At 40.0% G+C, this 22318-nt stretch overlaps 1 protein-coding gene across 1 annotated transcript in view; it reads left to right on the plus strand.

The window, feature by feature from the left end:
- The window catches only part of HEATR1 (HEAT repeat containing 1), a gene marked incomplete at both ends in the record, with an annotated part of 47823 nt that overhangs the window by 16084 nt on the left and 9421 nt on the right, over window positions 1–22318 (plus strand). Inside the window, 16 exons of the mRNA XM_079701367.1 lie at window positions 198–389; window positions 2038–2221; window positions 2372–2508; window positions 3256–3448; window positions 8501–8670; window positions 9278–9436; window positions 10770–11012; window positions 11271–11402; window positions 12285–12388; window positions 12560–12703; window positions 13584–13702; window positions 13798–13919; window positions 15461–15589; window positions 17056–17286; window positions 18054–18180; window positions 20055–20215. Coding sequence (XP_079557493.1) covers window positions 198–389; window positions 2038–2221; window positions 2372–2508; window positions 3256–3448; window positions 8501–8670; window positions 9278–9436; window positions 10770–11012; window positions 11271–11402; window positions 12285–12388; window positions 12560–12703; window positions 13584–13702; window positions 13798–13919; window positions 15461–15589; window positions 17056–17286; window positions 18054–18180; window positions 20055–20215 — 2547 coding nt within the window. The remainder of the gene's footprint in view (window positions 1–197; window positions 390–2037; window positions 2222–2371; window positions 2509–3255; window positions 3449–8500; window positions 8671–9277; window positions 9437–10769; window positions 11013–11270; window positions 11403–12284; window positions 12389–12559; window positions 12704–13583; window positions 13703–13797; window positions 13920–15460; window positions 15590–17055; window positions 17287–18053; window positions 18181–20054; window positions 20216–22318) is intronic.

The raw sequence follows: 22318 nt of genomic DNA on the forward strand, positions 1-22318 counted from the left end.
GTTGTGTTCGTTATAATTTCTGAAATTACTTATTTTTCTGGTTACCCAGAAATCAATGCTTACTACTTTTTTAAGGTTTTGTATTTATCACCTCACTCTAAATATGAAATACATGATACCTAGATTGGCAGAGGTAGAAAAAATTGTTCTTATGCAAACCAAGAGCTACCATTCACGGAGTCTGTCTGTTTTTCAAGGTGGAGGATTTAATAAGTGTTGGAGAAAAGGAGTCCTTTAGCCTGAAGCAGAAAGTGACTTTTCACGTGATGATGGCTGTACTTGTCTCCTGCTGTTCGTCTTTAAAAGAAACTCATTTTCCATTTGCGACAAGAGTCTTCAGTTTGTTGCAGAAAAAAATAAAGAAGCTCAAAAGTGTCATAACTACAGTGGTAAGGATTGCAAATTCTCTGGAAAGTTGAATGTTAGAAGAAAAGTGACTGCCTGGCTTGTTAATCACAGCAGAACCGAAAATTGGGGGCTGAGATGCTGAGTCTTCGGATTCTAGGGGTGAAATGTGAGGCAGCCTTGGGTAGCAGTAGATAGTGGGTTAGGTGCTGTCTTGCTTTTGCAAGAAATTTAATTGAATCATGGAATTTCACATTTGTGGTGTTTGTGTCTGATAGTTGACTCTCCCCTGTATCATCTTTATTGGGTAATTATCCAAGCTATACTTAACTATGTCTAGTGGTGAGGAATTCACTAGATATATTAGTGCTTGAATAAAGTATTGTTTCATTCTGTTGTTTACTAGAATAGATCTTTTGTATTATTTTAATTTGGATTTTGCCAGCGTACTATTATCTTTGACAGTCTTACTAAGGAACATGTTTCAGTTGTTGATATTTTTACCAAACACCACACCTTGGGGTTATAGATTATTTCTTTTAATATCTGCCATAGAATAGTGTCTTGTATTTAATAGTGTCTTGTTTTTATTTGTTCTCCAGACTTCAGAGGGTTCCTTGTTGTAGGAGATGCTCAACAAATCCCATCTTTTTGACGTTCACTTATACTCTCAGGATTTTATAAGTTCTGGTCATAGCCATTATAGCTAAATTTATGTAAACTTTAAGAGACTGAATCTTCATATTTTAAAAAGTAACCCAGGGAATTCCCTGGCAGTCCAGTGGTTAGGACTCAGCACTCTTTTACTGCCAGGGCCCAGGTTTGATCTCTGGTCGGGGAACTAAGATCCTGCAAGCCACATAGCGTGGCAAATAAATACATACATACACACCCACATACCCAGATGAGCCCTTCCTAACTTCTTTATTTTTTTGAAAGTGTGGTGACCTGGACTGTATTTGTTCTCAGTGGTAAAGTGTGGCCAAATCGAGTGTTTTATACACACGTAGATAACAGGTGGTTTTATATTTGATGCCCTTTCTGAGAGGCCCGAGCATCTTTTCGGCGGTAGCAGCACTTTGAGCCAATGAAATCCCTCACTAGAGACATTATCTTGAAAGTCTGGCTTTGGGTTATTTTACTACCAAGTTATTATTCTGCGCTCACCTTTATGGAGTCTCGTTCGTTGTTTTCCTGCACCATTTCTCATGCTTGCTTTTGGCGCTTGTAGTGTAATATCTAAACACCTTAACGTTTTGCTTGTTTAGAATCATCTGCAAGTTTGGGGATTTGACCATGTACCTTCTTCAGTTAAGCAGTAAAAGTATGAAATGAGAAAAGTCCCTTTAAGGATCTCTTGGAAATCCAGTACCTTATTTTTCTGTTTAGAAACGTGCCTACCCTTTATTTGACAAGGATAAATTATATGAATAACATTTGTTTTTAGGGACGGTGTTTTAAGAAAACATAGGTAAAATGAAGCCATGATGAACTTATTTGTGTCTTGTGAATAGTGATGGTTAGATCTCTTTAAAAATCTGATTAAAACTATTATTCCTCTCCCCACCCAAATATACATGTAGACAAAATTTTGCAAATTACCCAGTCATATAGCCATTGCAGTCCATCTGTATAACCCATGTTCAGAACCCCTTTAAACTTGTGCTATTTTTGCTTCCTTTAACATTTTAGGAGATCCCCTCAGAATGGAATTTTGAGCTGATGATGGACAGGGGGATACCATTGGAGCTGTGGGCACATTATGTAGAACAGCTCAAGACTGCCCGGAGGATTGCTGTGGAGGACTCAGTTTTACTCGTGTTTTCACTGAAAAATTTTATTCATGCACTAAAGGCTCCTAAATCTTTTCCTAAAGGTAGGACAAGCTGTGAATCTTTTGAATGTGATACTGTGGAAAACTGAGTTATTGATTCCACAACTTGTTCTTTGTCTTGAATGAGAAGTTCCCAGCGGTGTATTCGCATAAATTTATGCACCGTTTCTCCTTCTCTTCACATCCCCGTAGACGATACCTGGTGGAATCCTGAACAGCTGAAAGAAGACAGCAGAGACTACTTGTGTTTGCTCATTGGGCTCTTCGAGATGGTTCTCAGTGGTGCTGACACGGTCCATTTTCGGGTTCTGATGAAACTTTTTATGAAGGTACTAGCTCACCTTTTTCAGGCAGACTCTCCCCTTGAAGAAGATGTTGTAGATCTTTGAGTTATGACAGTTTTTAATGAACATGAAAGTAGACTTTTAGACAGTGACGAGCATGTGGTGATGGATGCAGACCCTGTAAAGCAGTGCTGATTCGTGACACCTGTCAGTAGGTTGGACGGAGACTGACATTGCTGCCGGCCTCCTCATGTGTTAGGCCTGCTCAGGTGTTTAATAATCACAATGGCCAGATATGTTCGGTTGACTACTGTCATTACCAACGAGAAACTGCAGTTCAGAGAGGTGATTTAGGATATGCAGTCACTCAGTGAAGAGATTTCATCACGGCACCGTGACCTCCGTGCTGCCACGCCCAGTGGTCAGTTCTTCGCTCTTGTCTTACTTGCCCTCTCGACAGCATTTGACACAGTTGACACTGCTCACTCCACCCTCACGGTACTTTCGTAGAGGCTTCCCGACATCACTTTTGTCTTGGTTTTCTGCTTGGCAACCTCATCCTTTCCATTGTTGTTAAATGTGTTCTAGTGCAAAATTACAGTGAGTCGTCTGAATTCTTGCACACCCTTCCCAGTCGGTTAAAGTACCAAGCAGAAAATAATTTTAAGTGACTAGAGAAAGCAAAACGTTGCAATAAATTGTTTTCTGTAATTATACACTAGTGGAAAGAGGATTTGGAACCAGCTTATGTGAGTAAAAATTAAACTTCACTGTGTTTTGTTTTTAATTTAGGTACATCTAGAAGATGTTTTCCAGTTATTCAAGTTCTTTTCTGTTTTATGGACCTATGGTTCTAGCCTTTCAAATCCACTTAACTGCAGGGTGACAACAGTGCTGCAGACTCAAGCTCTTTATGTGGGCTGTGCAATGCTCTCTTCTCAGAAAGCTCAGTGTAAACATCAGCTGGCATCCGCATCTTCTCCAGGTACTACAAGTAGCATCGTTCTGTTCCGTCGTGACCAGATGGTAATGCTTTCTCCACGTGTGGTGTGTGAAGGTTGTAGTTTGGAGAATTTCTTTTTATTTTTTTATTAGTGTGGGTGCACACTCTTTCTGTCTATGTATGTATGTATTTGTGTGCATATGTATTTTTGTGTATTTGTAGACTGTTTTTGGTTACTTCTAAGTATTGCTTTTAAGTTGTAAACATCAATGGCAAAATCTCACCAAAACAGATAATAAAAATGGCAGGTGGTTAATCATGGGTTTTTAATATCCATCTGTTCATTTTTTGAATAGTAACTGGGCTGTCTAGGGAAGCCAAACCATCATAATACAATTCAGCATTCAACTGATTAATTATTAAATTGGTCTCCATTCAAGCAACCCTCCTGGATTTATCTCTTTTATCAGGTATAAAGTAATTTTCAGGTTGGGCGCTCACTAATGAAACACCCAAAAATAAAACTTCTGTTTTTATAAAGTAAATTGTAAATTTTTCAAAAGATGCAGAATTTCATGAAGTTGATAAACATGCTGTTGAGAAGTGGATTGACTTGCAAAGCTAATGACAAATAAGAGGATCTGTCAGAATTAGACCCTATAGTGATTGAAGATGAGAAAGTTGATGAGGATGATGGAATCATTTAAGTATCAGAGGAATGAGAGTGGCCTGTGAAGAATTTGAACATGCTCTTTTTTTTTTTTTTTTTTTGCAGTATGCGGGCCTCTCACTGCTGTGGCCTCTCCTGTTGCGGAGCACAGGCTCCAGACACGCAGGCTCAGCAGCCATGGCTCACGGGCCCAGCCGCTCTGCGGCACGTGGGATCTTCCCGGACTGGGGCACGAACCCGTGTCCCCTGCATTGGCAGGTGGACTCTCAACCACTGCACCACCAGGGAAGCCCTGAACATGCTCTTGATTAAGTTTTTTATTCCCAAATCACTTGTTATAAATGTTCTATGAAAGCAAAGTGAATGATCATACATTTTCCCCAGAACAATTTCTCAATATTTATCTTTTATTAGCTCCTTGAAAGAGCACATAATTACAGTTGTAACCAAAATTTTGTTATATGTGAGATAGATATACAATTTTAAATTTTACTTATACAATAAAATCCCATGAATGTAATTTTTTCTCCACTACTTACTGAAATATTGCAGTCCCTTTTTTAGGTGGATTTACTTTTTTTTTTTTTTTTTACAACTTTATTGGAGTATAATTGCTTCACAATGGTGTATTAGTTTCTGCTTTACAACAGAGTGAATCAGTTATACATATACATCTGTTCCCATATCCCTTCCCTCTTGCATCTCCCTCCCTCCCACCCTCCCTACCCACCCCTCCAGGTGGTCACAAAGCACCGAGCTGATCTCCCTGTGCTATGCGGCTGCTTCCCACTAGCTATCTACCTTACGTTTGGTAGTGTATATATGTCCATGCCTCTCTCTCGTTTTGTCACAGCTTACCCTTCCCCCTCCCCATATCCTCAAGTCCATTCTCTAGTAGGTCTGTGTAGGTGGATTTACTTTTAAGAAGGTTTATTCAGGTTTTTCGGATGTGAATTTCCTGGACTTTTTTTTTTAACATCTTTATTGGACTATAATTGCTTTACAGTGTTGTGTTAGTTTCTGCTGTATAACAAAGTGAATCAGCTATATGTATACATATATCCCCATATCCCTTCCCTCTTGCGTCTCTCTCCCACCCTCTTTATCCCACCCCTCTAGGTGGTCACAAAGTACCGAGCTGATCTCCCTGTGCTATGCAGCTGCTTCCCACTAGCTACTTTACATTTAGTAGTGTATATATGTCAGTGCTACTCTCTCACTTTGTCCCAGCTTACCCTTCCCCCTCCCCGTGTCCTCAACTCCATTCTCTACGTCTGTGTCTTTATTCCTGTCCTGCCCTTAGGTTCATCAGAACCTTTTCTTTTTGTGTTTTAGATTCCATATATATGTGTTAGCATACGGTATTTGTTTTACTCTTTCTGACTTACTTCACTCTGTATGACAGACTCTAGGTCCATCCACCTCACTACAAATAACTCAATTTTGTTTCTTTTTATGGCTGAGTATTCCATTATATATATGTGCCACATCTTCTTTATCCATTCATCTTTTGATGGACACTTAGGTTGCTTCCATGTCCTGGCTATTGTAAATAGTGCTGCAGTGAACATTGTGGTCCATGACTCTTTTTGAATTATGGTTTTCTCAGGGTATATGTCCTGGGCATTTTTTAAACTTTTTGAATGAATACATTGTAAGCATCTTTCTATATTAATAAATATAGAATTATATGTATTTTTTAAATGTCTGCAGAATATTTTGTGTGGAGATACCATAGTTTATTAAAATAGTTGTCTACTGTTAAACTTACGAGTTTTCAAAAATACGAAGTCATAAGTAGTTAGATTTTCTAATTAGGTGTGAAATGTGCTGTCCTTTGGCATCAAAGGCAGTGGCTTCTGAGGAATATATGCCTCTTTGTACGTAGCATGACCAAAGGACCTAACTTTTCTTCTGGTATTGCTGCAAGACGGGCTCCCTTCCTACCCCTGCTGTCTTGCCTTCTGTCATCTCCCCACTTCCTGAAGTACTTTTGCATTTATGCTGCCTAGGTATGTCACAGTTACTCCACTGAAAACAGGAGAGATGCACTCTGTTCTTCATGGAAGCTCAAGGACCACTAGAGTCCCCCAGGGTCTCAAGTAGAGGGCTGCTTCCTCATTGCACCTGTCCTCAGAGCACTCCACTGTGAATCCACAGTGAGCTTCTAGCCATACCTTTTCCCTTAGGAGTCTAGGAAGTGTTGGCTGGTATTTGTTTTCATATATTTACAAGAAAATATTATGCTGTGCAAAAGAAAAAGGGTTTGCAATATTAATGTAATTGTATGAGTTAACTTTCTGTCAGTGGCTTGGGAATCTAACCAGTTTTTTTACTTTCTGTGCAAATATGTATTCCAGCTCAGGCTTGCATAGAGCAAATCTTTGCTAAATGAATAAGAGTTTAATGTTTGTAAGCTGGAGGCTGCTGTTGGTTTGTTACGCCTTATCAATATAGTAAGTTTATCTACATGTTTAAAAGCAAAACTCAAGTATTTTTTTCAGCTTTTATGTAAAATATGCTATTTCAAATCTGAAAGAAATTATTTGGGAGAATGTAGTCACATAGCTTTTTAAGTGGAAGGACATACTTAACAGCTGATTGCTTAAATAATGTAGTTTAACCCACCTTGGGTTCCAGTAACTTACTTGAACATAGTAACCATAGTAGTTAGTACTTTGTTTTTGAATTTGGCTTTTTCTGAAAGCTCTGCCCCACTCTACTGGGAATTTTAGCAAACAGATGTCTTGGCCTGATGCTGCCCTTTGTATGAATTCAACTTCTCAGCTGTTCATTTTTGGCTTTACTTTATAAATTAATGTCATGGAGACCAGGAAGGATTTCCAGCTTTCATATGATCTGCTTGGAAGAGTATGAAAGCTTGTCACACTCTTTCTTAGCATTCCAGAAGTAGTGTATGTAGAATGGATCATTTCTAGTAAGATAAAAATCACCAAAATTTGCCCCAGTAAATAGTATGGAATAAAGCTTAAATAACTAATTACCATAGAAGGAATTTAGATGTCTCTTTATCCTGGAGACTTTTCTTCAAAAAACCCTGATTCACTTGATTTCTACCAGGTCCTTGAAGCTGGTTATTTCAATGTTATTGAAGTGGGCAGGGCATAGAACCAAGGAAAGCTTCCAGATTCTTTGTCTAAAACCAGCACAACATCCTTACAGATAAAAGGCGATGGCTGTATTTAATAATGATGCAAAAATTCTAAATAAAATACTTGCTGGGTCCAGCAACATTATTTTAGAAAATAAACATTTCCCCAGAGTTCATTCCAAAAATACAAAGTTGGTTCAAAACAAGGTATTCTATTATATAATTGGCTAGAGAAAACCCATATAATCATGTCCAAAGATCTGAAAAGGCATGAGATAAAAATCAGTAATTACTCCTAATTAAGTGACAGCAGAGTAGGAGTAACATGATGAAAATACTTCTCAAATCAAAAGCTAGTATTTTTGCCACGTAATTGGCGAAACAAAAGCATTCCTGTTAAATTCATCATTTTTATTGGACATGGTTCTAGAAGTATAGTTGGCAAAAATAGATACATTTCAGGTACGGATGAGATGTATGAATGACAAAGCTGACATCCCAGATCTGTGGGGTTCTTAGGTTGACTGTTAAACAGGACATCTGCTAGCCATTTGCAAACATTAAAGAAGCTTGACTCCAACCTTATTCCTTAGACAAAAATTTCACCTGAACTAAAGATTTCACATTAAAAAAAACTTAGTTTCAGTGTTAGAAGAAAATGTAGAATACTAGAGGTAGATACTTTTAAAACTCTTTTAGAGTGGGGAGCACCTTTCAAAGCAGCATGTAAAACTAGAAGAAAAATTCTTCTATAAAGCTATAAAATTTCTGCATCAAAAAGAAAGTGAAAACAAACATCTATTCAGGACAAAATATCTGCAAAGTATCATGCACAAATGGGTTATTTCCTCTGCACTCTTGTGCAAGGATGTATGTACAGGGTGTTTGTTGCAGCAGTTTTAATGCCAAAAGACTAGAAACAATCTAAACTTTTACCAGTAAGGTAAAATAGAGTAACCAGTAAAGTAAAATACAATGGAGCATTTGTATACAGTTTTGAAAGGATATTTAATGTAGATATGTATGTACTTATATGGAAAACCCTTCCAATATACATTGAGATGTGATAGCCATTGGTGCAGAACAGGATATGTATGCTGTGGTCTCATTTGTGTGTTTTCAAAAGAATATAACAGAAAATGTCTAACACTTCTCTAGAATAGAAAACAAATAATTAAACAGTGACTGGTCTTCAGAGAGGGAGTTTGAGTTGAGAGGAAAACTTGCATCATGCACCCTTTGGTACTATTGAAGTTCTATACTGTTTCAATGTTTTGAATCGTTACTTAAATTTTTTTCCCTTTGGTTTTAGTGGTGACATCTCTACTCATTAATCTGGGAAGCCCCATAAAAGAAGTACGTAGGGCTGCCATTCATTGTCTCCAGGCCCTCAGCGGAGTGGCATCCCAGTTTCATCTGGTCATAGATCATGTGGTTCCTAAAGCAGAGGAGATCACCTCAGATGCCACCTGTGTTGCTCAGGTAAACTCAGTAGCAAAGAAGATTGAGAGTGTGTGTGCCCATGTGGACACATGAACCTTTTTCTCCTTTCTTGACATTCCGCTTTGCAGGGATTTTTTTTTTTTTTTTTTTTTGTGGTACGTGGGCCTCTCACTGTTGTAGCCTCTCCCTTTGCGGAGCACAGGCTCCGGACGTGCAGGCTCAGCGGCCATGGCTTACGGGCCTAGCTGCTCCGTGGCATGTGGGATCTTCCCAGACTGGGGCACGAACCCGTGTCCCCTGTATCGGCAGATGGACTCTCAACCATTGCGCCACCAGGGAAGCCCTGCAGGGATTTTTATTGACTAAGTCATTGAATTTAGAAATTGATATGTCAATGTCTGCACATCTTTCTTCCCCCATTTTAAAAAGATAGCAATGCCATGTTTCATTTCTGCTATCTTTTTACTGGCTAAAAGGCCAGTGTTTAGCTTTTGATAGTGAGCTACCTGATAGGTAGTGATACCCTTTCCTATTAAGGGTATTGAAAATCATGAGCAGTGTCACATCATTTGGGAAAGAATCTTCCATAAGTAGTACATGTAACTTTTTTTTTTTCCAATCCGGTTTTCTTTTTTTTGTATACTAGGATTTGGCTACTTTATTTGAGGAACTACAGAGAGAAAAGAAGCTGAAATCTCATCAGAAGTTGTCTGAAACTTTGAAAAACCTACTTTATTGTGTATATAGTTGCCCATCTTATGTTGCAAAAGATTTGATGAAAGTACTTCAGGAAGTCAGCAGTGAGGTATGTGCAATTTAAGTGGGCTGTCCAATCCATGTGATGTTACTGAAGATTATTGTAACTGCTCATGTGTGTGTAAGACTTTGTGAGAGTTGCATATATACACTCAGACGTGAACATTTTATTAATTTGGGAGGGGGAAGAGTTGAGGTGGAGAAAAATACAGGATACAAAAAGCAAATATTAGTGAGTTTCTTTCCATTTTAAAATTGTGTGTTATCCCTGTCTCATCATTGATGTGATTTTAAATGAATTTTACAGTTACACAGGGAAAAACTCTGGCGATGCACTGCTGAAAAATTGTTAGTTTTTGTTTGTTCTTCAGGTGAAAATCCTCCACAAAATAATATATTTGAACATAAAAGTCTATGCACATTCCAAAATCATTTACTCATTTTTAAAATGTATGTGGCTGTACATTTTTCTGTGGGGAGAATCCAAAGCTTTCATTACGTTGTCAAGGAAGCCTATGATTCAAAAGGAAGAGGTTGTGAATCACATGTTTGTTTGGTGCTTTGTGCTGGTACAGAAAAACTGCTTCTCATCCTCGTGTTCCAAAAATGCCCGTGGACCTTACCGTTCTTGGACTGACTTCAACTTGAAGAACTAAAAGAGGGATCAAATGGAGTAAAAGCCATTTGATTATATTGTCCTGTTGTAAGCAAACAGATGGCCTTTATCAGCTCTGTGTCCTCCCTGGTATAAACAAGGAATTGACAGTCTTGGTCTGTAAAAAACTAAGTAGTAAATATTTTAGGCTCTGTGGGCCATACAGAATGTGTTGCAGCCACTTAGCTCTGCCATTGTATTGCAAAAGCAGCCTCAGACAGTATGTAAACAAATGAGCATGCCTGTGTTTCAGTAAACAAAATTGACAAAAACAGATGATCCTCTGGACTTGGCCTGCAAGCCATAATTTGCTGACTCCTGGTTGAGTTATTAAAGACTTCAGATACATAATTTGAATTAATATTAATTGCACAGCATTGGAAATGTAGTGTAGAAAAACTAAAATTTATTTTTATAGTCCAAAACTTTAGTTTGTATTTCCTGTTTTCAGAAAGTGTTAGGATGCTCACAGATTATTTTTCCTGTCATCTCTAAAGGGTTTGGAGCTTTTGACTGTTATAGACTGAACTGTCAGAGGGGACCTGGGTGCTTTAGTTGGATTAATAGCTATCCCTGTGTCTTAAGAGGTCATTATTTTATTGGGTTTTTTTCTCCAGGCTAAGCTTCCAGTCTTGCAGCATATCTTTGGATATCTTTGTACAACAAGCAAAAACTTGTATCCATATAGATAACTATTTACTAATAAATTTTCCATACTTTATTTTAGATGGTGCTTTCTCAGCTGTTGCCTATGATTGAGCAACTGTTAGAAAAGATCCAGAAGGAGCCCACAGTTGTCCTGAAAGATGAGGTCATTGCTCTGCATCTCATTCTGGGAAAATATAATGAGTATTCAGCTTCCCTTTTACATAAGGACCCGAAGAGTCTAGATATATTTATAAAAGCTATGCACACAACAAAGGAACTTTGCACAGGAATGCCAACCGTTCAGATTACAGCCCTCGAAAAGGTCAGTGATTTCTATCAGAAACTAAAGCACGTTCAGGCTTTCAAAAATCTGTAATGTTTTACTTCAAGAAAATAGACTGGGCATATCTTAAAGGAATATGATATATTTGACCCATTTTGCAAAACTGAATGATGTACATGAGTCATTTAAACTGACAAAATGGAGACCAATTTCACATTGTAAAAGAGAATGATAGAAAGATCATGTTTGGAATTGAAGTTTGTTCATTTATCTCAGTTGCCTTTTTTCTGCCTCTAGATTACGAAGCCATTTTTTGCAGCTATTTCAGATGAAAAGGTTCAGCAGAAGCTTTTGTGCACATTGTTTGATTTATTGGTGAGCTGTAGAAACTCTCATTGTGCTCAGACTGTTAGCAGTGTTTTTAAAGGGGTGAGTTGCAAACTTCCTGCCATTTGTTTATTGATGTTTACTCTCTTCCAAGTAACACCATGTTTAAGCTTCCTCCATTTTGTAATGCTTTTAGGAAGTCAGATGTTCCCATCAACCAGAATCATGGAAAAGGAGGTCACAGAGAAGTGCAAAATCAACGTTATAAGTCTTCATCATTATTTTTATTGTATGAAATAATTATAGTCTTGAACACGTAGGGTGTATGTTAGGTTGGATCTTACTCATTAGGGAGGATCTCCCTCTTATGCAAGAACAGGAGTGAACGGCGGCTTCATGTTCAGCTGGTCATGGACTGTTCTGCTTGATTTCAGTAGCTGTTTAATGACATATAGAATGGAACTGAGAATCTGCTCATTGGTTTATATGTATATTGAAACCTAGCTGTAGATCAGAATAACCACCTAGTTACTCAGTGTTTTGCTTTGTTGTGCTTTTTTAGGAAAGTACTTTCACAAAAATAGATAATAGTGTGGTAAAGTCTTAGTATCCAGATTCTGCAGTTTTCAGAATTTTAACATAATTACTTAGGTTTCTAAGATGAGTTAAGTGGAACAAATTAAGGCACAGAGCAGTGTACATAATATGCTCCTCTGTGAGAGAGAGAGAGAGAGTGTGTGTGTGTGTGTTTGTGTATGTGTCTGTGTTTAATCTTTATAGAGCTGTTGGTATATGGAAAATTTCCCAAAGAATACATAAAAAATTGTCAATGATATTTGTCTTTGGGGATTGGGCTGGGCTGTAGGGTTGTAGGGGGACAAAGGGGACAGAAACATGTTCGTTGTATCTGTTTGAATCAACGTAAACTGCTCTAATTTTAACCCATGGAATCCTGTTATCACCCATTCTTCCTTCATATTGCAGATTTCCGTTAATGCTGAACAAGTCAGAATAGAACTGGAGTCACCAGATAAAACTAAGTCCTTAGGCACAATTCAGCAAACAAGGAGGCAGAAAATGCAGCAGAAGTAAGAGCTATGAATGCAGTGAGAACATTGTTGTCCCCCAGGCCTTGGATGTTTTGGAACCATTGTGATTTTTTGATACCCATCAATTGGGCATAATTGGATACAGTAATTTTTACTTATTAGCGTTGATAATGTTTGCTCTTCTAACTTTTTGTCTTGTCTGTTTCCCAGAAAATCACAAGATCTAGAATCTGTTCAGGAAGTTGGAGGTTCTTACTGGCAAAGAGCAACCCTCATCCTAGAATTACTGCAGCACAAAAAGAAACTCAAAAGTCCTCAGATATTGATACCGACTCTTTTTAACCTGCTCTCAAGGTAATGACACTTGGCTTTGATCTGTGAGAGAATGAGATTCTAATTCTTGCCCATCTTATTTTATTTAACATTCTCTTTTCACATTCTCTTCTTGCTTAGCTAGTCTGTAAAATAGAGCAAGTTGAATACTATAGTTGAAAGATTTAAAGAATGGTTATAGGAACCCGTTGCCAGGGCCCGAAACTAACCCTCATCCTGTATTACGTAATAAATGAGTGCTTTCTCCAGCCTACTTTCCTTCCTCACTTTCAACACCATGTCCCCGGGGGCATCATTACTTGTATTTAAGGATATAGTGTGACGCCCGCTATATTTTTTCGGTAGGTGTGCGTTATTAGATAGCCATAGTGTATGCATTGCATCGCGGATGTGTGCTCTCGTCCAAAAAGAAAGTAATTCTCAAGGTTGTCCTCTAAGGAGATTTAAAATAGGTTGATGGAAGGTGCAATAGAGAGGAGAGGTAATGTGACATAAGCGCCTGCCTGCACTAGAAGAATCAGAGTTAGAAATCTTACATCATGTTCATACACTTGATGTTTTTTGTTTTTTTTAATAAGTTTATTTATTTATTTTTGGCTGCGTTTGGTCTTGGTTGCTGCTCGCAGGCTTTCTGTAGATGTGGCACGTGGGGGCTCTAGGCACGTGAGCTTCAGTAGTTGTGGCATGCGGGCTCAGTAGTTGTGGCTTGTGGGCTTTAGAGTGCAGGCTCTAGACTTGATGTTTAATGTTAATATTTTATTAACATTAAATGTTTAATGTTAATGTTTTATTTTAAATTAAATGTTTATTTAATATGTGTTCTGGACAGTGGTCATTAATGCAGCACTGAAATTGTACAACTCTTTCATTTCCCATCATTTCTCTTCCGGGCATCCTGAAGGTGTTTAGAGCCTTTGCCACCGGAGCAGGGAAGTATGGAATACACCAAACAGTTAATTCTAAGTTGTTTGCTTAACATCTGCCAAAAACTCTCTCTAGATGGCGGCAAAATACCAAAAGGTGTGTACTTTGTTGGAAGGAAAGGGGGGAAGGATTATCTACTCTGAGTATGAATGTACCTACCACTTAGAGATATTTTATTTCTCGCCCTGTAGATGTTCTCGATGAGGAGAAGTTCAACGTGGAATTGATAGTTCAGTGCATCCGCGTTTCCGAGATGCCTCAGACCCATCACCATGCCCTTTTACTTTTGGGTACTGTTGCTGGAATATTTCCTGTAAGTGTTAATTTAAGACTTACGCAGATATTTTTTTCTGTGGAAATGCGTAGGCCTGCACTGTTCTGAATTCAGTGGACATTTTGGATCTTACAGCGCTGATGGGACTCTTGGCCCTGCTTCTTTAATAGCTGAGACAGTAAGCTGATTGATCTTGCTAAGCTTTGGTTCCCCTTTTTGTGAAGTGGAGAATAATAGTAACCTTCTTCGTAGGATTGTTGTGAGAATGGGATTGGATAATTTATTGTTAGCACTTAGCACAGTGCTAGGTGCAATGTAGCTATCCAATAAGTGGTGGTATTAGTGTTATTTGGAAAAAATCCCGTGAATCCTCAGGTAATCCTCACACAGCTTTCAACCAGTGACTTAAAATTAATTTGATTATAAAGTACCTCACTTAAAGAAATCGTGTTCCTTATAGAAATACGTCATTTAAAAATTTTTGAAGAGATTGAAATTATTTTCATGTAGGGGATTTAGGTCAGATGTACTTAACCTGGAGTTGGTTCTCCATGACCTTTAGCGGGTCTCTTAATCTACTAAAATCATATGCAAGATTTAATGTGTATGGATTTTTTTTCCCCTTGGTGTAGAGTCAGTAGATCTCAAAGGGGTTGATAATCCAGAAAAAATTAAGAATCATTGATATTTTTCTTTTGTTTTTATTGAAATATAGTTCATATGCCATATGAATATATAGTTAAATGCCACCCATTTAAAGTGTACAGTGGTTTTACTTTATTCACAGAATTGTACAATCATCACCATTATGTACTTCCTAAACGTTTTCATCAGCCCCAGAAAGAAACCCCGTATGCATTAGCATTCGCTGCCTGTTTCCTTTACCACCAGCAACCCTGATCTACCTTCTCTATCCTAGACGTTTCCTGTAAATGGAATCTTATAGTACATGGCCTTTTTTGTGTCTGTTTTGCACTTCATGTAATGTTTCCAAGGTTCATCCGTTTTGAAGCTTGAATCAGTATTCTTTTTATGGCTGGATAATATACCATTGTACGTGTATACCACATTTTGTTTATCATTAGTTGACGGACATTTAAGTTGTTTCCACTTTTTGGCTGTTAACAATTACGCTGTTGTGAACACTCGTATAGGAGATTTTGTGTGAACATCTTTTCAGTATTTTCAATAGGAGTGGAATTGCTGGGTCATATGCCAACTTAACTTTCTGAGAAACTGTCAGACCATTTGCCAGAGCGTCTGTACCATTTTGTACCCACCAAGCAGTGTCTGAGGGTTCTATGTCCCCACTCCCTCACAGCTGTTATTGTCTTTTTTATTATAGTCATCCTAGTGGGTATGAAGTGGTGTCTTCTGATTTGGATTTTGCATTTTCTTAATAACTGATGTTGATCATCTTTCATGTGCTTATTGACCGTTTGTTTATTTGTGGAGAAATGTCTTTGCAAATCCTTTGCCTATTTTTAATTTGAGTTATTTCTTTTTATTGCTGAGTTCAATGAATCTTGGTACTTGATGTGCTTAAAATGGAAAATATTGAAAAATGTGTTTTCTTTCAGGATAAAGTTCTACACAATATCATGTCTATTTTTACATTTATGGGAGCCAATGTGATGCGTCTAGATGATACTTACAGTTTTCAGGTTATTAACAAGACAGTGAAAATGGTAATTCCAGCACTTTTGCAGGTAAGCTGTCTTTCCACCATCATTGGTGTTATTTTTCTGATTTTTAAGATTTTTAAGATTTTACATAGCATGAAATTCAAGTAGTGGTAAATACATGACATGAAAAGCCTTTCTGAAATGCTCAGGTATTTATGCCCCTTAAATTTTAGAGTGGTGAAGCTAAGGAGTAATCTTGGAAATAATGTCTTTTCCAGAAATACCTATAAACATGCTGAGCTGGTTCTGCTGTACTGCCAGGGTATAACTATACAAGTGCCTTAACATTCCTCTGACAAAGTGAATTTACATTTACTGTGTATCTCAGGACATTGCGTCAGTTTGATAAGACCCCTGTGTAAGTCGATGAAATAGGAAGTTTTAGAGCAAATGTGTTAACATACAATTCAACAAACATTTACGAAGCATTCCCTTGAGAGCTCAGTATGCAGAGATGAGTGAGACCTGGTCTCTGCCAGACTAGTCTCGGCAAGGAGTGAAGACTTTGAAACTAAAGAGTAGCCTTGAACATGAATGGGCATGGCTATCCACTTGCATTTTCTGTTTACCTCCACTGTTGTCACTGTCTTTCCTCATGCTGTTGACCATTTCAGCGATGACCATACCCAGCACCTCCTCCTTTTAATCTTGGTATAAGGTTGGTATTCTCTGTCCAGCAAGTTAGCCACTACAGGAGACGTCTATAAAAAGGAAAATAACGATACGCATTAATATGGTATATGCCAGTGGAATTTGATAAACACTGAAGAGTTCAGGTTAGGGGAAGGTCCACGTGGGCCAGGATGACCACACAGACTTTATTAAGAAGTGGACTTTGAATGGGTCTGAAGAGGAGATAGGATTTGCCCCCTGAAAGGGCAGGCAGTCCCGGCCTGGGGGTGGCGTGCGCAGTGTGTGTGAGGGACGTGGAGAGCCGAAGCGGGTGGAAGTAGGGGCACCAGGCTAGCCATTCATGCAGGTGTCTGTTCCTTCATCATTTCATCCATTAGGCTGTTATCTTCTGAGCACCCATACCAGGTGGTTTGAACTTTATTCTGAAAGCAGCAGGGAGCTGATGGCCTTGCCGCACTCTGCTTTTCAGATTAAACCGTTCTTCTCGAGGCCCAACTCAAATCCTGCTTGGATTTTGCAGGGCGGCCTGAGAGCAGCCTTGCTCTCAGGGCCCGACTCTGGCATCTGCCATCTAGTGCCTCCTGTTACCCTTTCACAAGTGTACTGTGTCTCGTGGAGATGATACATCTCCTTTGGGGAAGTGCTCATGCCTTGCACTTTGTAGTCCCCTCAGGGCCACAGAGTGCCCAGGACATAATCTATATACTCCTTGAATACTTACCGATTGGGCTTTGATTATTAGAATTCCTTTGATAACCTTTTGGGGGCACATCTGAAGGCCTTTTCGTGTCTACTTATAGCTCGTCTCACGGAGGGTTATTTGCTTCTACTTACTGTCCCTGCTTGCTGTCCTGCAGTCTGATGGTGGCGACTCTGCAGAAGTCACGAGGAACGTGGAGGACATCGTGGTCAAGATCATGAACGTGTTCGTGGACGCGCTGCCCCACGTGCCCGAGCACAGGCGCCTGCCTGTCCTCATCCAGCTTGTTGGCACACTGGGCGCAGAGAGATTCCTCTGGGTTCTCCTCCTCCTGCTCTTTGAACAGTATGTCACTAAAACAGTGCTGGTGGCTGCCTTCGGAGAAAAGGTCAGAGCGTAGGGCGCAGTGACAGGAAAAGGGGGTGTTTCACACAGATTTTGTGTTACTTTCCACTTTAAACATGAGGCTGGTGATGCTTAGTGTGCACTACTTAACAGTGTGTGCTCAGAAGGGCTTTTAAAGGTGTTTCTAGCATTCTTTGAAATTGCTTCCAGAGCCTGAGGCACTGAATACCCTCAGGAGCAACAGGGCTTCTCCTGAGGGTGACTTGACTTTTCTAAGAAACTAGGCTGGTGCCGTGCTGGGTGGGTGTATTTTAATTAAGCCCCAAAGAGTATAGCTGTACAGGAATTAAACTGTCTCTTGAACATGGTTTTGAAGGCATTTTAGGGGGCAGGGGATGAGGGTCGGTGTCACTGAAGTCAGTGAGATGCAGGTGACAGTTTTGAAGAGCCCTGTTTTGAAGAGAGATGAGGGCAGAAGTTACACGTCCAGGGCTGTTTTTAAATGGCTTCTTAGACGTGGGATCCAGGAATAGATCTAGAACCTACTCCAAGTAAAGTAATATGTTCATTTCTGCCAGATATCATAATGCAGTTTATCCTGGAATTATGCCTCATAATTCTCATAAATTGGCTTTTTTATGTAAGAAGCTCAGTACCTGATTCCTCTGGTCATACACGTGACCATAAGGAACAGCGTGGAGTGGCTTTGTGTGCTAAGAAGTATTTTTAAAACGTTTCCCTTATTTGTACTTACTAAGTAACGTAAATTTGAGAGGTACAGTTTATGACCTATTTCTCTCCTCTACACAGGATGCTATTTTAGAGGCAGACACTGAATTTTGGATTTCAGTCTGTTGTGAATTTAGTGTCCAGCATCAGATCCAAAGCTTGATGAATATCCTTGAGTACTTAATGAAGCTGCCAGAGGAAAAAGAAGGTGGGCATTAAGTCCGATGTTAATTACTGTTTAATCTGGAAGCTTGAGAGAGGCAGAAGGTAACGCAGCTTGTCTTCAGAACCCATGGTGTGTCTTTAAAAGGATTTTTTTTTTTTTTTTTTTTTTGCGGTACGCGGGCCTCTCACTGTTGTGGCCTCTCCCATTGTGGAGCACAGGCTCCGGACGTGCAGGCTCAGCGGCCAAGGCTCACAGGCCCAGCCGCTCCGCGACATGTGGGATCTTCCCGGACCGGGGCAGGAACCCGTGTCCCCTGCATCGGCAGGCGGACTGTCAACCACTGCACCATCAGGGAAGCCCTAGAAGGATTTTTTTTTTAAGTAAGTTAGTAATTTTTATTCGGGCATACAGTTGTTACCTTCTCAAATGTTTATGGAAAACAGTAAGTGGGATTTCTGCTTGCTGTTCCTCACACGTTGGCTTTCAGACCTCTGTGCTGATGTGTGGGCTGTGGAGTGTTCCAAGTGTCTGGGATGAATTGATGGTAAAGTGATAGCAAGTTAGCAGCATCTTATTAGCTGTATCTTAGTTTCCCCTTAAAATGTGAAGCTTTTTTTTCTTTTTTTTTTTTTTTTTTTTGTCCATGCCGTGCGGCTTGAGGGATCTTAGTTCCCCAACCAGGGATTGAACCTGGGCCACGGCAGTGAAAGCGCAGAGTCCTAACCGCTGGCCCACCAGAGAGTTCCCGTGAAGACCTTTATAAGAAGAAAAACAAAACAGGTACCACAGCAGTGGTAACTAAATCTGAAAATTTTACCACGTAGGGGTCTCGAAGAAAATTCCACTAATTGCAGCACCAATGAGGTTGGCTTAAGAAAGGGCTGACGTGTTGACTGTTCTTAGTTCTCTGCCCTTTGGAGCAGAACAGTGAGGTACATTAGAAAGCAGGGTCTGGGCTTCCCTGGTGGTGCTGTGGCTGAGAGTCCGCCTGCCGATGCAGGGGACACGGGTTCGTGCCCCGGTCCAGGAGGATCCCACATGCTGCGGAGCGGCTGGGCCCGTGAGCCGTGGCTGCTGAGCCTGCGTGTCCGGAGCCTGTGCTCTGCAACGGGAGAGGCCACAACAGTGAGAGGCCCGCGTACCGCAAAAAAAAAAAAAAAAACAGGGTCTGAAGACTCCACAGGGACTGTTGTCTGGGTGACCGGTCGTTTACTTTGTCTGCCCTGCTTGGCCGGGTTTGGGAGGGACAGAGCTGGGAGGCGCCGGTGAGCTGTGTGTGGTGACGTGCTGAGGACGAAGCCTTCATTCTGAGTCACTCTCTAGGACGGTGGTTTTTAAGTGGCCCACCACGGACCGCCAGCCATGGCACCCCAACCCCTTTCATATTTGATACATTTGAATGTGGGATTCTACAGAGTTTTAGGACAGACATCTGCAGCTTTTAGAGTTAAATGTTGAAGGCAAGGGATGACCCTCCTTTAGCCTGTTGTGGGCCATGAAAGTAAATGTCTCTGCAGCTTCGGAAATGGGGCATGGAGCCAGTTCAGACTCCTTTTGCAGTATCTTTGTTTTCTATTTGTTTGTTTTTTGTTTGTTTGGATTTGTCTTACATACTCTATTCTCAGGGCTGTTTGGGTACTTTCTTGGTAAATATACTCCTATCTTTCACTGGTTTAGAAGAGGAAAAACTGGGTATAACAAATTATATATACACGTGCATATGTATAATAACATACATATTGTATATTATGTGTATAACAGAGTAACAAATTTCTCTCTAAAAATTGTATGCATTTGAATGTGGGATTCAATTTTGAATTCAAATTCAAATTACCCTGCTCATTATGTCTGTACCTATATACCAAAGAATCAGGTCGAAGATGAGTGAGGACACTTGTTTTGTTGCTCTTTTTCAGAAACCCTTCCCATATCAGTATCTTACAAGAGCGAATCACAAGAAGAAATGCTCCAGGTTTTTAACATAGATGCTCACACTAGCAAGCAGCTGCGGCATTTTAAGTTTTTGTCAGTGTCCTTCATGTCTCAGCTCCTGGCTTCCAATAATTTTATCAGAAAGGTGAGATGTTCTTTAAATGTGTTTGCTTTTTCTGAAGGAACTGTGTTTTAGGCTAGTAAAAACAGCTTGGCAAGTCTCTCATGAAAACGTGAGGCATGCCTGTAATAGAAACAGATAGTGCCCTTCACCTCAACATGAACACCCGTTGGGCACGATCTACTAAGATTGTATATACGTGAACCCTGTGGCTCAGCAGTTCTGTTCTCAAGTGGTGTATACCCGCAGAAGTGTGTGAACATGTGCACCAAAAGACATCGACAAGAATGTTTGTGGTAGCATTGTTCATGGTGCCCAGAACTGGCCACAACCCAAGTGTCCATCATCAGTGGAGTGGACAGAGCGTCTCGTCATAGCTGGACGTGGGTGAACCTCAGTGACACACAGCCATCTGGTGACTCTCATCAGCATAACATCGAAGGAGAGAAGGCAGACACAGAGGAGTGCATCCTGTGATTCCGGTTGTATGAAGTTCAGAAACAGGCAGAACACACCTGTGGTTTTAGACGTAACGACAGTATCTTGTCTTTGGGAAGGAGGAAAGGGCAGGGTCAAGTAGGAGAGGGATTCTGAGGTGCTGATAACATGCTGTTTCTTTACCCAAGTATAGTGAGCTCTACACACATGATTCGTGCACCTTTCTGTTTGTGTGCTAAACTTTAGAGAGAGAAAGAAGGAAATACAGAAACAAAATGAAGAAATAAAGAAACAGAAAGGAGGATCCAGGGTCATGACCAGGAACGTAAGAATGGCTGAGCATGCAAATATCTGTATTCTGTTTCTGTTACAATGCATGAACAGATCCAGGGGGAAACCTATGATCATTGAAATATTTAGAGAAAGAATTTAGTGAATCCAGCACTTATTCGTGATTTCAGAAAAATAATCCTCACCATTGTGAGATGGACAGAACTCCTCGGCCTGATAAAGACATCCGTCAGAAGCCTGTGGTTTACAGCACACTTCATGATGAGACATTAACATGTGCCTGTTAAAGTCTGGAACAAAGGTGCCCTCTGTCACTATTCCTACTCAGCAAAAGAAGTGTAAGAATCAGAAAAAAAGAGAATTGATGAACTTGTAGAACTGGTAATTAGCTCAGCAAGCTCACTTGAGAGTGATCAGTGTAGACATTGCTCTGTGTCAAGCAGGCTTGCTGAGGATGGTGGTGCTTCCCAAGCACGTGGGTGGATCAGTGTGACTGGACATCAGGCAGACACACCCATGTGATGTAAGAAACGTGCTCCATGGCTGGTAGCACCACATGGCAGTGGGGAGAGAAAAATGTCCAAGAACTAGAGCTGGCACGGTTTGTTTTCCAAGTGAGGGGAAGAAAGACTGATCTCATATATAAACAAAAGACAGTTTTAGGTGGATTAAAAACTTCAGTGTGAAGAGAAGTACTTAGCATGTTGAGAAGAAAACCAAGGGAAAAACATCGTTGTAACTGGAGGGTGGAAAAGAATTTCTTAAGAACTTCAACCAAAAGCCACCATAAACAAAATGAAAAGAAAGCCACAGACTAAAAGAAGGGTATTGCTGTTTATAAATCAAGAAGCATCCGTTTCCGTTAGAACAACTGGCAAAGAATATGAATTCATTGAAGAGGAATCACAAATGGCCAATGTGACGAAACAACCTCCCTAGTAAGAAGGAAAATTCAGATTATAGAGGATACCACCATGCTGTTAATCAAACTGGCAGGAAGTTTAAAGTTGTTAATACAAGAAGTGGCAAAGCTGGGGGGACACAGTCATTTCTGTACAGTGATGGGTAGCAGGAGTTGGTACAGCCACTTCAGAAAGTGCAGGGCAGTGTCTGTTCAAAGTGAAGATGCTCACCCCTGCTGTCTGGCAGTTTCCTTTCTCTACGAAAACTTGCCTAGATGCTCAAGGAGAAAAGTTCTTTTTTAGCACTGTTACTAAAGGGGGAAAAAAGGGCCATAAAACTAAATATCTACCAAGAGAGGGGAATGAATAAATAAGTCGTGGTACATGGAGAGGAATACTGTGTGCATTTAAAACGAATGAACTAGAACAACATGAGTTACCATAGATAGATCTCAACAGTCTAATATAATCAAGAAAGCATGTTGCCGGCTGATAC

This window comes from Hyperoodon ampullatus (genome assembly GCF_949752795.1).
Source record: "Hyperoodon ampullatus genome assembly, chromosome: 1".
Lineage (NCBI taxonomy): Eukaryota > Metazoa > Chordata > Mammalia > Artiodactyla > Ziphiidae > Hyperoodon > Hyperoodon ampullatus.